This window comes from Urocampus carinirostris, chromosome 11 (genome assembly GCF_059441175.1).
Source record: "Urocampus carinirostris isolate Australia breed hairy pipefish chromosome 11, RoL_Ucar_1.0, whole genome shotgun sequence".
NCBI classification, from domain to species: domain Eukaryota; kingdom Metazoa; phylum Chordata; class Actinopteri; order Syngnathiformes; family Syngnathidae; genus Urocampus; species Urocampus carinirostris.
The window spans coordinates 41143220-41159944 of record NC_142359.1 but is presented as its reverse complement, the minus strand read 5'-3'; the positions used below and the strand labels follow the sequence as shown (position 1 = coordinate 41159944).

Genomic DNA, 16725 nt, shown 5'->3' with positions numbered 1-16725 from the left:
ATGTGGGAGGAAACCGGAGTGCCCGGAGGAAACCCACGCAAGCACGGGGAGAACATACAAACTCCGCACAGGAAGTCCGGAGCTGGATTTGAACCCACGACAGGTTCCCATGACATGAACTGTGCCGCACAAGCGCTAACCACTGCGCCGCCGTGCATAATTTTTCTTACAAATTATTTTGTTTTATCATTATTATTTTTTAGACATGCGAAGCTCTGAACCCGTGAACGTGGAACCGCGAAGTAGCGAGGTCCTACTGTATATATATATATATATATATATATATATATATATACTGGATTGTCTCAGAAAATTAGAATATTGTGATAAAGTTCTTTATTTTCTGTAATGCAATTAAAAAAACAAAAATGTCATACATTCTGGATTCATTACACATCAACTGAACTATTTCAAGCCTTTTATTATTTTAATATTGCTGAATTTGGCCTACAGCTTAAGAAAACTCAAAAATCCTATCTCAAAATATTAGAATATCATGAAAAAGTATACAAGTAGGCTATTTAACTAATCACCTGAATCATCTAATTAACTCGAAACACCTTGCGAGCCTTAAAAACACTCAGCTTGGTTCAGTAAACTAAATCACAAGTATGGGGAAGACTGCTGATCTGACTGCTGTCCAGAGGACCATCATTGATACCCTCCATCAGGAGGGTAAGACACAAAAATAAATTTCTCAAAGAGCAGGCTGTTCACAGAGTGCAGTTTCAAAGCATATCCACAAAAAGTCTGTTGGAAGGGAAAAATGTGGCCGGAAACGCTGCACAACCAAGAGAGATGACCGCAGCCTTAACAAAATTGTGAAGAAGAGCCGCTTCCAGAATTTGGGGGAGCTTCAAAGACAGTGGGCTGAAGCTGGAGTCCAGGTATCAAAAGCCACAGTTCACAGACGTGTCCGGGAAATGGGCTACAATAGCCGTATTCCCATGGTCAAGCCACTTCTGAACTCAAGACAACGGAAGAAGCGTCTGACTTGGGCTATGGAGAAGAAGCACTGGACAGTTGCAGAGTGGTCCAAAGTCCTCTTTTCAGACGAAAGCAAGTTTTGCGTTTCATTTGGAAGTCAAGGCGCCAGAGTCTGGAGAAAGGCTGGAGAGGAGCAAAATCCAAGTTGCTTGAAATCCAGTGTGAAGTTCCCACAGTCAGCAATGGTTTGGGGAGCCATGTCAGCTGCTGGTGTTGGTCCACTGTGTTTTATCAAGCCCAGAGTAAATGCAACTGTGTACCAAGAGATTTTAGAGCACTACATGCTTCCATCTGCTGAAAAGCTCTATGGAGATGAGGATTTCATTTTCCAGCATGATCTGGCACCTGCCCACAGTGCCAAAACCACCAGTAACTGGTGCACTGACCATGGCATCACTGTCCTTGATTGGCCTGCTAATTCCCCTGACCTGAACCCCATCGAGAATTTGTGGGGTATAGTTAAGAAGAAGATGAAAGACACCAGACCTGCAAATGCAAATGAGCTGAAGGCCGCTATCGAAGCATCCTGGGCATCAATAACATCTCAGCAATGCCACAGGCTGATTGCCTCCATGCCACGCCGGATTGATGCAGTAATCCGTGCAAAAGGATTCCCAACCAAGTACTGAGTGCATCAATGGACATTTTCAAATGTTTGATTTAGTTTTGCTGTTATAAAATTATTTTTTTACTTGGTCTGAGGAAGTATTCTAATATTTTGAGATAGGATTTTTGAGTTTTCTTAAGCTGTAGGCCAAATTCAGCAATATTAAAATAATAAAAGGCTTGAAATAGTTCAGTTGATGTGTAATGAATCCAGAATGTATGACATTTTTGTTTTTTTAATTGCATTACAGAAAATAAAGAACTTTATCACAATATTCTAATTTTCTGAGACAGTCCAGTATATACACTTGTATACAGTGAAGAAAGTAAGTGTTTGAACACCCTGCTATTTTGCTCTTCCTCCCACTTAGAAATAATGGGGGGGATCTGAAATTTTCATCGTACGTGAGATAAAGAAAAATCCAAAAATCACAATGCATGTTTTTTTTAACGATTTAAGTATTTGAAAACCTGTGAAAGTAAATGTTAATATTTGGTACAATAGCCTATGTTTGCTATTGCAACGGTCAAACGTGTCCTGTAGTCTTTTACCAGCTTTGCACACACCACAGGAGGGATTTTGGCCCACCCCTCCACACAGATCTCTAGATCTGTCAGGTTTCTGGGGTGTCGCTGAGAAACATGGGGTTTGAGCTCCCTCCCAAGATTTTCGATTGGGTTCAGGTCTGGAGACTGGCTGGGCCATGCTACGACCTTGATATGCTCCTTACGGAGCCACTCCTTGGTTTTCCTGGCTGTGCGCTTAGGGTCGTTCTCACGACCCATCTCCAATGTTGACTGGGGAAGGATGTTGTTCCCCAAAATCAAACAATACACAGCCCAAAGTCATAATCAGTGCACTCGTCCTGTCTCATGTGTAGAAAAACACCCCCAAAGCATGATGCTACCACCCCCATGCTTCAGCGTAGGGATAGTGTTCTTCGGATTATACTCTTCATTGTTCTTTCTCCAAACATACTTAGTGGAATTATTTTGGTCTCATCCGACCACAAAACTTCCTCCCATGACTCATTTGTATCACCGAAATGGTCATATGCAAACTTAAGACGGGCCTTGACATGTGCTGGTTTAAGCAGGGGAACCTTTTGTGCCATGCATGATTGCAAACAATTATGTCTTAGTGTATTACATTAACCATGGAAAAGGTGGTCCAAGCTCTTTTCAGGTCATTGACCAACTCCTGCCGTGTAGTTCCGAGCTGATTCCTCACCCTACGAGAGGATGTCTTGCATGGGGCTCCACTCCGATTGAGATTGACCGTCACGTTTAGCTTCTTCCATTTTCTAATGATTGCTCCAACAGTGGACCTTTTTTCACCAAGCTGCTTGGCAATTGCTCTGTAGCCCTTTCCAGCCTTGTGAAAGTGTACAATTTTATCTCTGGTGTCTTTGGACAGCTCTTTAATCTTCGCCATGTTACAAGTTAAAGTCTTACTGATTGTTTAGGGTGGACAGGTGTCTTTATGCAGCTAACAACCTCAAACAGGCGCATCTGAATCAGGATGATACATGGCGTGCAGGTGGACTTTTAAAGGGCGCACTAACAGGTCTTTCAGGGTCAGAATTTTAGATTATACACAGGTGTTCAAATACTTATTTGCAGCTGTATCACACAAATAAATTGTTAATAAAACATGCATTGTGATTTCTGGATTTTTCTTTTTCGTTGATCTCACTCACAGTGGACATGCACCTACGATGAAAATTTCAGACCCCTCGTGATTTCTAAGTAGGAGAAATAGCAAAATAGCAGGGTGTTCAAATACTTATTTTCTTCACTGTATGTATATACAGGGTGGCCACAAAGTCACGCACCAATGTTAATATTTATTTTTAATTTGATACCACAGTTTGATTTACTTGGAGACGGCAGACCTACTTGGTTTATGCAAGACGGTGCCCCGCCGCATTACGCAACAATTGTGCATGACTGGCTCCACGAGAATTTCGAAAATTGGATCAGTCGAAGAGGTACTACAATAACTTCTTTAATTAACATAGGTGCGTGACTTTGTGGCCATATGTCTTGTATGTATATATATATATATATATATATATATATATATATATATACACACTATACATACATTATATATAATATAAAAGCATAATTCTCTTTACATTTTCAGTGTCAGCTTGAAATTTTAATTTAAATGGATGTCAACTCAAACCATTAAAACATTCTTTTCTGACCTAAAACTGTTAGCGTAGCATTAGCCAAAATGGCCCCGGCGATGTTCTGAGCGGTGCAGCTATAAACCCCGATGTCCTCAGTCTTGACGTCCACGATGAAGAAGACGTCGTCCTCTGGCATGACATGCATTCGGCGTTCTCGTGCGGCAGGGAAATCGACTCCTCCGTCCTTCTGCCATGCAATTTGCGGCGACGGGTGACCTACGGCTGCACACTCCAGCCTCGCGGTTGCTCCAGCACGAATACTGAAGTCCATTGGCATTTTGGTAAAAGAAGGAAGTACTGGAAAGAAAGTTTTGGTGACTTTAAAAGGAGCAGATCTGGATTCTGTTAAGATTATTAAAATGTGTCACTAAAGATAGAATCATAATTGCACACGTTTTCCGGGCAGCACGGCGGCGCAGTGGTTAGCGCGTGTGCGGCACAGTTCTGAGGTCATGAGATCGAACCTCCAGTGTGGAGTTTGCATGTTCTCCCCGTGCTTGCGTGGGTTTTCTCCGGGCACTCCGGTTTTTCTCCCACATTCCAAAAACATGCATGTCAGGTTAATTGGCCGGTCCAAATTGTCCCTAGGTGTGAATGAGCGAGCGAATCGTCTGTCCCTCTGTGCCCTGTGACTGGCTGGCAACCAATTCAGGGTGTCCTCTGCCCACTGCCCAAAGATAGCTGGGATGGGCTCCAGCACCCCTGCGACCCTACTGAGGATAAGCAATGCAGATAATGGATAGATGGCACGCGTTTTCCAGTTAAATTAGTGTTGTTATTTAACCATAAAAAATATTACTTTAATAATCACATTATTCATTGAGTTGTTATAAATGCACATCATATTTACCCACATATTTTAATTGCGTATTTACTCTCTGTATTCATAAGAATGTATCATTTCATATCAGTGTACTTTTCCCGCAATGGTCTTTCGAATAGTTAGTCTTATCTTATCATATTATATAACCTTGAAGATTCAGCTGTGTGATGTTTTAATCTCTTGTATTCTTTTACAGTTCTTTTTTTTGTCTCGTAATGCGAGTTCCCAAAAGTTTCTGTTAGAGCTCCATGTTCCATTTTGCAAATACACACCCCTTCATTCTTGCTTACTATTTATAGGAGACCTTCTCTTGACCAATAGGTCCGAAATGCACTCTACTCTATTTTATTTTGTTACTTTGTAATAATAGTCCTCAACTGAACTTCTCTCTTCAGCCTTTTTTTTTCCGTTGTCCAAATGCTCGGTCTGGTCCCGTAAATCGAACACGCGGCGAGACACGGATGTTGCTTGCAAACAATTTCTCTCGATTAAGAGTGGTAACTTACTGTTTACTGTGAGCCGGGCCTTGCTGGAGTAAGAGGAACCAAAGTGGTTGGAGATAACACATTGGTATCTCCCCTCACTTGAAAACTGAACATAACGCAGCTGCAGGGTGGTGGTGTACTCCGTCACTTCGGTCTTGCCACCGGAACCATCCTGAACTCTCATATAGGCCTGGTTGTAGATCTCTGCGTTGTTCAGGACCTCGTTGTCTTTCTTCCAGGCGAACGTCATGGGCGAATCGCTGGAGCTCGCGGCTGAGCACACAAAGGTCACGTTGGATCCTTTCAGAGCTGACTGGGTCTCTGGTTGCATTGTGATCTGAGGCTTAGGGAAATCATCTGTGGATGGAGGAACAAGAAGGATTTACTGTATTTTCCAGACCTGGGGTCACGAGCCATATATGGCTCTTTTCATGAGTACATATGTCTCGGAGATAAAATTATGCTCATCCAAATCTCAATTATAGTGCTTCGATTCTGAGTGTGAAGTCTAGTGAGCGAATTGCCGACATAGCACCTATAGTAATTAAGATCCAGTCCAGACATGCTTTTGTTGGGCTGGAGAGGGATGAGCACCACCAGGCTGTACTTGCCCAAGGCACACCACAGGAAATGGTGTCCCAACGACCCTCCACTACAGTTTGCTGTCAAGGAGTCACACCAACAGAACCCGTTTTAGCTTTACGTCGTTAAGGAATCCTTCATATGTAAGCTCATTAAACAATTTAGGTTCACTGTTGAGACACTTTATTATGAAACTGCACAGGGGAAAAGGTAAACACACAGAAACCTCGACCAAGCACACAGAGCAATTTCATTAGGTAATGAGTAGGGGATGGCGAAGCAATGTGCACAGCGGCTTCTCTCTGCCCAGCACTGTCTGAAGAGAAGGTAAATTCATCAACATCTTAGTTATCTTGCTGGAACCCATCCCGACTATTTCCTGCAGGGGTCATTTATATTTTTATACTGTTAAAGTTTTCATTGTAATTATTTGCTAAAGAAATAAGCAGAACATTTTAGGTGTTCAAAATGTTTGTATCATCATGTATCAAGTTTTTATCATAATTAAGAACTTATTCAACGGGGGAGGGTTCAGTTATTTAATGATCACAACATTGCTAAGCACAAAATATTGGTATTAATCGACAGTACTCTGTATTTCCTTAATACCAAAAATCCCAGTTTAGCCCAACCCTAATGTGTACAGTAATTATAGGTCGGTTTCACAATGACACGATTTTTATTCAAGGTGCCAAAAAAACTAATTTGCATATTTTACTCTGATAGGTTAAACAGTCTCTCTACTTCTTTACAAACTAATGTTAGCGAATGGAGAAAACAGAAATTCTTTCAACAAAACACTATCCAAACTCTTTACATTCATTAAATCGAGAGGGTATTGACGCACGGATGAAGAATTGGAGAGACTGTTTTACCTTTTAGAATGCACCGTGCAAATCAGTATTGAGTAAAAATAGTGTGAAAATTGGATAAGCTTTAAAGCCATATGTCTACTGTACCACTGGTGGTCTAGTGGTATTGTCGCGGCACTCTTACTGTCAATACTTGGGTTTGATTCCCATTGAATACAATATTCTGGGAATTCAGTCAGCGGCTTAACCCCTTAACGTTCCTGTAAAATTTGCCTATAATGGCAATCCAAGATACCAAAAGTAAATAGAATGCTGTTCTTAAAATAATTTGGAGAATATGGACGGTTTTGTTCTTTTTTGATAGGTAAGACTGACGTTTTGTCCCAAACTGATATAATCACTACAAGTGCTACTAACATTGAGTAATCTAAGTTGGAACACACAGAAAAAGAAGGTTTTTATTTCTGTTTAAAGTGTAGCATGGGCATCCAAGCTAGAAAACAGGTGAGACAATAGCTTGAAGCCTTACTTGGTAACTTGTCAAATTTGGTCACAATCTGAAAACCTAAACATTGTATTTTACACGTTTTTCTAATGGTACTTCTAGGCGTTTCTAAAAGTGGACATTTGAAGACAGCCAGTTCATAGCCTTGAAAACGTTTGCATTCGTGTATTTTACTTTGGCCAATTCATAGATATTGCGAAGGAGTTGTAAATGTTTGACCTCTCTTTCTAGAAGGCGATCTATGATTGTGCACACTTCTGCATAATACTCACATCTAAAAAGGGATCCCGGGCTGCATAAGCACATTTATTTTTGGCTCGATTTCAATACACATCGTAAAATTGAGAATTTTATCGGGTAACCAATGTGTTAATCCACATTCGAACTGTCACTATTGGCTAAGGATTTTTGGCTAAGCCGAAGAGGTTTTGATGTTTTTTTCAATACAGGCCCTCGTAGGTGCTGAAAGGCTAAGATCCGTGAAAAAAGTTTGCAATTGGCCAAGAGTGGTGTCAATCAAATGCCACAGAATAACGGCTATACCTGAAGTCATCTGATGATGTTTATTTTTAAAGGGGAGTTTTTAAACCAAACAGACGGAATACAAGAAGGATTGTCAAAAAATGCAAGAATGCTTTCTGGATTTTTTTTTTATCTGTCAGAATTATCGTGTGTCTTGGAGTAAATATTTTATATGATAGGATTTACTGGACTTTCGTAAATGTAAACACACATATTTGAGAGGAATCGTGTCATGAGTAAGAGTTCCGAGCCCTTTTGGTTGAGTACCGCTTTATAGTTTTCAAGTAACTTATTTCAGACTGATTGTGATACTTCTATGATGAGTACATTTTTAAATGGTCATCATACCATAAATCCCAAGAGTTTACGGTTTCCAATGATATGTGGCACAACTTATTTTAGCGACTAGTGACATCGTGAAGACACAACTTTGTTGATCGGGCTGTCTGAACGTAAAGGGATTAAGTTTAGTACATTTCCATCATCTAAATGGTCACCAGGGGGGAAATATTGAACAATCTGGGTCAATTCATAAAATGAACTGGGGTTGTTTAAATGTTCATTTTTGAAGTGTGGCAGAGTGCGGGCAAAGTTGCTCTCCAATGTAAACGCTTGGCTCACCACACACGAACTCCTCGGGGCCGACGGTGAATACGCTCCTGCCCTTCAGCATCTGCGGGTGGGCGCAGCTGCCATTAATGCTGGCCAAAAAGGTTTGTTCTACCACCCAGACTGGAAACCATTTCAGCTGGCAGTCGCACAGCAAGCTGGAAGTATTCAGGATCCTGAAAGGAATACAAAAAAAAAATGATTGGCGCGTAAATAATGCAAACTGAATAATGGTCAAACTGAAAAATCTAAATTTTCCCCTCATTATTAATTAAATGTATAGTTAAAGCTTAATAGGTCCAAATAAGTAACCTGTCAAACTTGAGTGACTAAAAGGTGTAGAGGTTAAAGCTAAAAAAATATATATATCTTCCCCCTCCCCCAAATATGTATATATTTTCTTTCTGGCTTTTATTTAATATGTAAAAAAACGTATTGTAGAATGGGACCGAGGGTGTAGAAACTGTCAAGAAAACTTTCATTTTTACGTCACATTTTCTTGACAGGACTGCAAAGCACCTTTCACACTTGTCACTTTGATATCTTGATTACAGCTTCGTACTCATAACTTCATTTTCAGGATTTTTTCCAGTTTTGCAAAATGTATATCAACTATTTGTTTTTCTCTATTTGGCTACTGATTGAATATAATTGTCCTTATTGTCATTGGCCACGAGATTAGACTCCATGGTAAACACGTAATAAATGCCTAAAAGTAAAAATATAAAAGACCTTCAGGATAAATATTGCAAAATATTTACAAAGTACTGGTTAGAGACTGACCTAAGTTAAAATAATAGTGTGATGAAAAACAATTGAGCATTGTAATAATAGTGCAAACAAATGAAATGCAATACTACTTAGCTTGAAATTCAGCCACAGTTGTTCAGTAATCATAGAAAAAATACAATAAACACTTGCATGTGAGATTTTGTCAACAGTGGCCAAAAACACTAAAATCAAACAAATTTCACGTAAGGTAAACCAAAAAAAATCGTATCTTGAATGAAACTTGTATTGATTTTGGAAAACGATCAGATTGAAATAATTTAGAAAAATTCATATGAAATATCATAAAATCATAACGGTCTGGTGTGTCAAAGTAAAACAGATGAAGGGGCCAAATAAAAAAAAGTGTAAAACCAAGGGATGGACGGATTGAATGTTGAAAAAAAAAAAAAATAACACATATAATGTAGTGAATTTAATTTAACTTTCTGAAAAGTTATTCAATGTATTGCTGTATGATCAGACAAAGAAAGCATTATTTTCTTATGGCTCTGTCAGTAATCTTTCATTTACAACATGCAAAAAAGATACATTTTCCTGATATAAAAATCCTAATCACATGAACATAAATGAAAAAAGTTGTTATTATTCAGGTACCATCAGTAGCCTATATTTTATTTTTTAGCATAAGTGGGCTAAAAACACTACAATAAATTAAATACAGTGATAAAAAATACACAACGATTGACTTTTACATCGTGTATGTGGTATAGGTTGACAGGTATGTTAATGATTTGATTGTGTTTACTAAAATGAGGAAAGAAAAAATAACTTACAGCTTTCTGAGATTTTTCATCTGCGAAAAAGCATTTGCTTGGATGGACATGATCGCGTTATTGCTCAGTTCTCTGTAAAATAAAATAGAAATGTTAGAAATGTGCAGCAAATAAAACATTCAGGTTAAAAAGATGGTCGTAGCCCTAAGAAATGACTGCACCGTAAACTTCAGTCAAATTCTGCCCACAAAAGCAATAAAGTTATAGGCATTCCCTTGCCGTGTTAACCCATAACGCTCCAGTAAAATTGGCCTAAAATCCCAATCCACGACATACCCAAAGTAAATTGAATGCTGTCCTTGAACCATTTGGAGAAAATGGACAATGCTGGTCTCTTTTGAAAGGTAAGACTTCTTTAAGTTTTCTCCCAAAGTGATATAATGCCGTATGTACCACTGGTGGTCTTGTGGTATTGTCGCGGCACTCTCACTGTCACTACTTGGGTTTGATTCCCATTGAATACAATGTTTTGTGAATTCAGTCAGCTGCAGATATCAACCCCTTAACGTTCCTGTAAAATTTGCCTAAAATGGCAATCCAAAATACCAAAAGTAAATAGAATGCTGTTCTTAAAATAATTTGGAGAATATGGACGGTTTTGTTCTTTTTTGATTCCCTGATCTGCTACCTTATCGTGGTGGAAGAGTTTGTGTGTCCCAATGATCCTAGGAGCTATGTTGTCAGGTAGGGTCACCCATGGCAAGCAGGTTCTAGGCGAGGGGCCAGACAAAACGCAGATCAGAAGACCCTTTATGAAGACAGAACATTTGGCCACGAATTCCCTCGCCCGGATGCGGGTTGCCGGGGCCCCCATCTGGAGCCAGGCCTGGAGGTGGGGTCCGCTGGCGAGCGCCTGGTGGCCGAGCCTTTGCTCACGGGGTCTGGCCGGGCACAGCCTGAAGGGACGACGTGGGTCCCTCTTCCCATGGGCTCACCACTTGTGGGAGGGGCCAAAGGGGTCAGGTGCGTAGAGAGCTGGGTGGCAGCCAAGGGAGGGGTCCTTGGCGCAACAATCCCAGCCTACAGAAACTGGCTTTTGGGACATGGAATGTTACCTCTCTGGCAGGGAAGGAGCCCGAGTTGGTGTGTGAGGTTGAGAAGTTCTGACTAGATATAGTCGGACTCACCTCCATGCATGGCTTGGGCTCTGGTACCAGTCCTCTCGAGAGGGGTTGGACTCTCTTCCACTCTGGAGTTGCCAGTGGTGAGAGGCGCAAAGCCAGTGTGGGCATATTAGTTGCTCCACGGCCCAGCGCCTGTACGTTGGGGTTCACCCCGGTAGACGAGAGGGTAGCCTCCCTCCGCCTTCGGGTGGGGGGACGGTCCCTGACTTATGTTTGTGCTCATGCAACAAATAGCAGTTCAGAGTACCCATCCTTTTTAGAGTCCTTGGAGGGAGTACTTGAGAGCTCGCCCCCTGGGGGACTACCTCTTACTACTGGGAGAATTCTACGCTCATGTGGGCAATGACAGTCAGACCTGGAGGGGCGTGATTGAGAAGAACAGCCCCCACTGACCAAAACCCGAGTGGTGTATGGTTATTCGACTTCTGTGGTTTGTCCATAACGTTTAATCCCACTGACACATCTTCCTCTGGAGAAGCCGGAGGACTCTGAGTTGGGCTCTCGTATTTCTGGGGTTGAAGTCACGGAGGTGGTCAAAAAGCTCCTCAGGGGCAGGGCCCCAGCGGTCGATGAGATTAAGGTTCTGGATGTTGTGGGCGTGTCATGGTTGACACCCCTCTGCAACATCGCGTGGACTGGCAGACTGGGGTGGTGGCTTCCCTCTTTAAGAAGGGGGATTGGAGAGTGTGTTCCAACTACAGGGGAACCACCCCTCTCAGCCTCCCTGGTAAGGGCTATGCAGGGGTACTGGAGAGGAGGGTCCGCCAGGAGGTCGAATCTCGGTTTCAGGAGGAACAGTGTGGTTTTTGTCCCGGCTGTGGAACACTGGACCAGCTCTAAACCCTCTGCAGGGTCTTTGACGTTCAAAGAAACTGTGCGGGTCAGATGTATCGACATTTCGTTCTGTATACACGTGTACACGAATGACAATAAAGTAAATCTGAATCTGAATCTGAATCTGAGGGTGCATGTGAGTGTGTCTATCCTACATGTGTTTGTGGACTTGGAGAAGGCATTCGACTGTGTTCCTCGGGAGGCCTTATAGGGGGTGCTTCGGGAGTATGGGGTACCATACAGTCTTATCCGGGCTGTGCGGTCCCTGTACGCACGGTGCCAGAGTCTGGTCCGCATTACCGGCGGTAAGTCTGATTCGTTCCCCGGTGAGAGCCAGGACACGCTGGAGAGACTATGTATCTAGGATGGCCTAGGAACGCCTCGGGATACCGTCGGATGAGCTGGAGGAGGTGGCTGGGGATAGGGACGCCTGGGCTTCCCTTTCAAGGCTGCTGCCCCCGCGACCCGACCCCGGATAAGCGGTAAAGACAATGGATGGATGGACTCTAAAGTTTTGTCCCAAACTGATACAATAACAACAAGTGCTACCATGTGAATTTCCCTGCGGGGATGAAAAAAGTATCTATCTATCCATCTATCTATCTATCTATCTACTAACATTGAGTAATCTGAGTTGGAAAACACATAAATAGAGGGTTTTTAATCTTACCTGAATTCTTCTTTATGTTTTGCAATCAAATGCCTGCAGATGAGTGTAGCAAGGGCATCTTAGGTGGAAAACAGGCGAGACAATAGCTTGAAGCCTTACCTGGTAACTTGTCAAATTTGATCACAATCTGAAAACCTAAACATTGTATTTTACACGTTTTTCTAATGGTGGGTCTAAATGTTTCTAAAAGTGGACATTTGGATATAACCAGTTCATAGCCTTGAAAACTTTTGCATTCGTGTATTTTACTTTGGCAAATTTATAGACATTGCGAAAGAGTTGTAAATGTTTGAATTCTCTTTTCAGAAGTCAATCCATGAGGGGCACACATGTGGGTAATAATGGTGAGTAAAAATGGACCCCGAGTTACAATTGCACACGTTTATTTTCTGCTCTGATTTGAAAACACATCTAAAAATTGCTAACCATTGTGTCGTTCATAATTCGAATCAGTTACTACTGGCTGAAGATATTCGGAGCTACAAGCCCGTATAGGCTAATGTGGGCTGTGGACTGTGAAAGAAAGTCTGCTGTTGGCGTAGCGTGGTGTCAGTCAAATGGTCAGAGGCTAACGACCATATTGGGAATAATTTTTTGAGTCTGTTTATTTTTAAATGGGAGTTTTGAAGCTAAACGAACTGATTACAAAAAGGACTGTCCAACGAAGCAGAAATGCTACTAGGGCAGATTTTATTTATCTGTCAGCATTATCGGGATTGGGAGTACATGTTTTACATGTTTGGATTCTCTGGATTGTCCTGGACGTAAGAAGCCATTTTTGGAGACATTCAACTTATTTGATGACGGCCAGGGGACATAATTGGTGAGCTTCGCCGGATTTATAGTTTTCGGTTGTCTCTGACTGATTGTGATGTTTCTGGAATGAGATATTTTTGTATTGGTCATCATATCTTGAATCACAACAGTTTAAGCTTTCCAATTATATGTGGCATATTTCAGTGACTAGTGACAATCGTACTGGCATGTTTTGTTCATCAAAAGTCCGGCAGCCAGTTGGGGGGTTAATCAACTCTTGGCTGCACAGAGCAACAGCTCTAAAAACATTCAATCAAAAATAAAAGTAGATTTGTGTATTTGTGACTCACAGGTGCTCTAATGCTTCCAGGCCAGAAAATGATTTCTTTGTTACTGAGCGGATTTGGTTTCCTTGCAGAAATCTGTGCAGAAAAAAAAAGAAAAATGAATCTTTTTTTTTTTGTTAAAATTAGTTAATCAATCGGGGTTCAGTGATTTGAATTTACATTCTCTTCAGTTTGTCCAACGCTGAGAAGGGCCCGTTCATGTCTTCAATGGTCCAGGAGATTTCATTATTTTGGAGATCCCTTTCGGCAAATACAGAAAATTGCTTTGTGTGATTGTGATGCTTTAATAGTTGAAAACAAATAATCTGTGAAAAATATTACACAGATTTTAATTATTTTCAGAAATATTAGCGTCCTTGAATTTTCAGAATAAAGGTGAGTGCAACCGACATTTGGTTCCAGTTCAAATTTGGCCTGTCTGAGATTTGAAGGGGGTTGTTATGTTGAAGTTGGGGGTTGCCCCACTTGAAAGGTTTTTTATGTATATGGTGAGACCTAAACATGGTAATTGAGTTTGCATCCCCAAAACAAATCGGCCACGTTAATTCGCTCAGGCAGAGGATTGAGCAGGATTTAAAAACTTGTCCAAACATCGAATGTTCGAATAGTGCTATTTTGAAGGTCAATGATGTGAAAATATGCCACTTCTAAACATTATGCATTAGGCAAATGCTTCAGTACTGAAGGTCACATATGCCTTGGCTAAAAATATATCATTATCTTAGCTGTACAGATTAGTAGCTTTAATAAATTAAAATACATTTACAAATGCTATATAAGGCAGATGTAACGTCCTGCTCCTAATAGCAGCACACGTGAAGCAAATTTACTGCAATTCAGTTTTTATTTTTATTTGTAGATCTATAGTTGTTATTTAGTTAGAGTTGTATACTCTCAGTCGGTAAGGACATGGTCTATAGGTAAGGCTTTTATGAAGGGGCGACGCTACTTTGCGGCTTTTCACCTTTCTTGGGGGGTTTTGGGTCTGGTCCCCATTAACCATGATAACCGAGGGATTACTGTACATTCATAAAGCACTAAGTATGTAACCCACAGCGTGTGCAAGCTGGAGAGGCCTCGAAATGCCCCGTCGGCAATGAAGCTAACACGGTTGTTGCCAATGTGAAGGGCGTCTAGCAGGCTGAGTCCCACGAAACTGGATTCTTCTAGTCTGGATAAGTGGTTGGAGGAGAGGTTGCTGTAGTTTTGGGGGGAACAAAAAAGAAGTATAAGAAACAAAGCACAAAATGTCCTGCCACTTGAATAAATAACTTCCATTTTTGGCTACGGACTCTATTTGCATTAATTTAGTTAGTGCTATTGGTGGCTGTGGACAGCAATGGTAGTGAATGAATTAGAAAGTGTGCCGTGAGTAAATGCTGAATGAAACAATACAATTTAAGGATATTTAAAAAAAAAACTAAATTGTGAATTTACCATGATTCTCTTTTTTTCTAAACATTTTCAGGCAAATTTGCACATTGTTTACATTAAATTAAAAGCTAACTTTATGAACAGACTTTATAAACAGACGTTTACTAAAATAGTGCAGTTTTTATGTCAAAATGTGTGTGGGTACAGCGGGCACGGCATTTATTCAACACTGAATGCTTTTACACGGCAATTTGAATGGCAGTACATTACCTAAAAAGTCATTTACAAATCAATTTTGGTTGAAGAAAATCTAAAAGGATTAAGTCAACAAAAAAATACATATCATTGCCGTCATTTGGTAAATAATCCCCTAAAAATAAATTGGAAATGTATACTATTTGTATTTTTCATTTGAAAGCCAGGATATAATAATAATATTGACAGATATAGAAGACAATTAAATGATGAAATTAAAGAACACTTAACACTTAACTTATTTTCAAGTGTAATCAGGTCCATAACAACCAATATCTGGAGATCTTTAGCAAAAAAGGAAACATACATTCAAATACTATCACGGAGTGGTCTCCAACGTGGTGCCCCCTAAGAAAAGCTGAGGTGCCCGCAGACCTGTTCTGAAATTAGCTCACCAGAGCTTAGTCATTGTGATTTTGTAGATTTTTTTTTTAAGTGTATGACTCCAATAATTAACCTGATAATAACATAGAAACAACATAGTAACAACATGATAAATTGTTATTTTAGAAATGCATATCAAACTGGATGCCTTTTGTGCTAATTAGTAACAAAAAGTAGCTTTCAGCATAAAAAGGTTGGAGACCCCTGTTAAAGCAAATAAATAAATTGAAATATTTAAACAATATATTAAACACGGCGCAATACTTTGTCATTGAGTGTCAAAAAATACACCCTGTCCCGTTATACTTTCATATTAAGGCGGGGGCCTCAAACTATCATGAGTAAAGACCCCTGGTTTGCTGACTTGTAATTGGCATAAAGATGTGGACATCAAAGCTCCAAATAAAAAAATCTAGATAGCTGGGTAAGTTCCCAGATCATTTGCAGCTAATTTGTTTGACGGTTAGTGATAACTACGCGTGAAAAAAAAGCAGGGGGTGAGAAGACAACAAAAACTAACAAACAACAATGTGCACAAGTGATCTGAGGGGGTGAGACAGGGGGGACTAGAGATGCGGCGGTGGCAATGGAAGAAATTCACTGGAAGCCTGATCTTTTTTTAACTATTAGAACTTTATTATTTTTACCACTAAGACATTGAATATAAAGAGACAAGCGTGGTTTACTTTAATTAACGCCTGCAAAGTCAGACAGTCAGACCTTACTTACCAACATGACCACGTCAATGTTGCCACGCAAGTATCTGTTCCTTTTTAGAGAATGCGCTCTTTTGACATGGCTCACCCAAACAGCTCTTCGGATTGTTTTTGTTGCTTCAATCCATATATTACCAATTCTAATGTAACATTATGCAAAAAAAAATCTTAAAAAGGGGAAATATAAAGCAAAAAAGGAAAAAGACAAAAATAGAAAAAGAAGAGAAAAGAATCGATTGAAAAATAAATAGAGAAAAAAGGGTGAAAAAGTAGTAAAGAGTATGGAAAAAGGAAACACGAGAAGAAAAAAAGAAAAAGCAAGAACTAAGGTAAAAAGTTGGGAAAAAAGATTGATTGATTTTAATAATTTGTAATTATATCGAGTCAATCTTTTTGGCAACACTATACATCCTCTAAATAGTTTTGATAAATACTGTACTGTTATCTATTCTACAACTAACTAAATAATTTCATAAAATGTTAGTATCATGTTGCAGGAAATGCTTTTGTTTTTACTGGAAAGCTCATGTAAAAGTTGTGGCCGGTGCAACCTCTCCAATAACATGTTAGA

General features: G+C 40.3%; 1 protein-coding gene across 2 annotated transcripts in view; it reads right to left on the bottom strand.

Annotated features, from left to right (window-relative positions):
• The window catches only part of lrig3 (leucine-rich repeats and immunoglobulin-like domains 3), a 50609-nt gene that overhangs the window by 6161 nt on the left and 27723 nt on the right, over nt 1-16725 (bottom strand). Inside the window, exons 7-13 of one of the 2 annotated variants that reach the window (XM_088347680.1) lie at nt 14480-14623; nt 13585-13665; nt 13429-13500; nt 9695-9766; nt 8142-8305; nt 5121-5456; nt 3807-4088 (exon numbers count right to left, since the gene is read on the bottom strand). In XM_088347680.1, coding sequence (XP_088203806.1) covers nt 3807-4088; nt 5121-5456; nt 8142-8305; nt 9695-9766; nt 13429-13500; nt 13585-13665; nt 14480-14623 — 1151 coding nt within the window. The remainder of the gene's footprint in view (nt 1-3806; nt 4089-5120; nt 5457-8141; nt 8306-9694; nt 9767-13428; nt 13501-13584; nt 13666-14479; nt 14624-16725) is intronic. The other variant, XM_088347681.1, reaches the window with a different exon arrangement.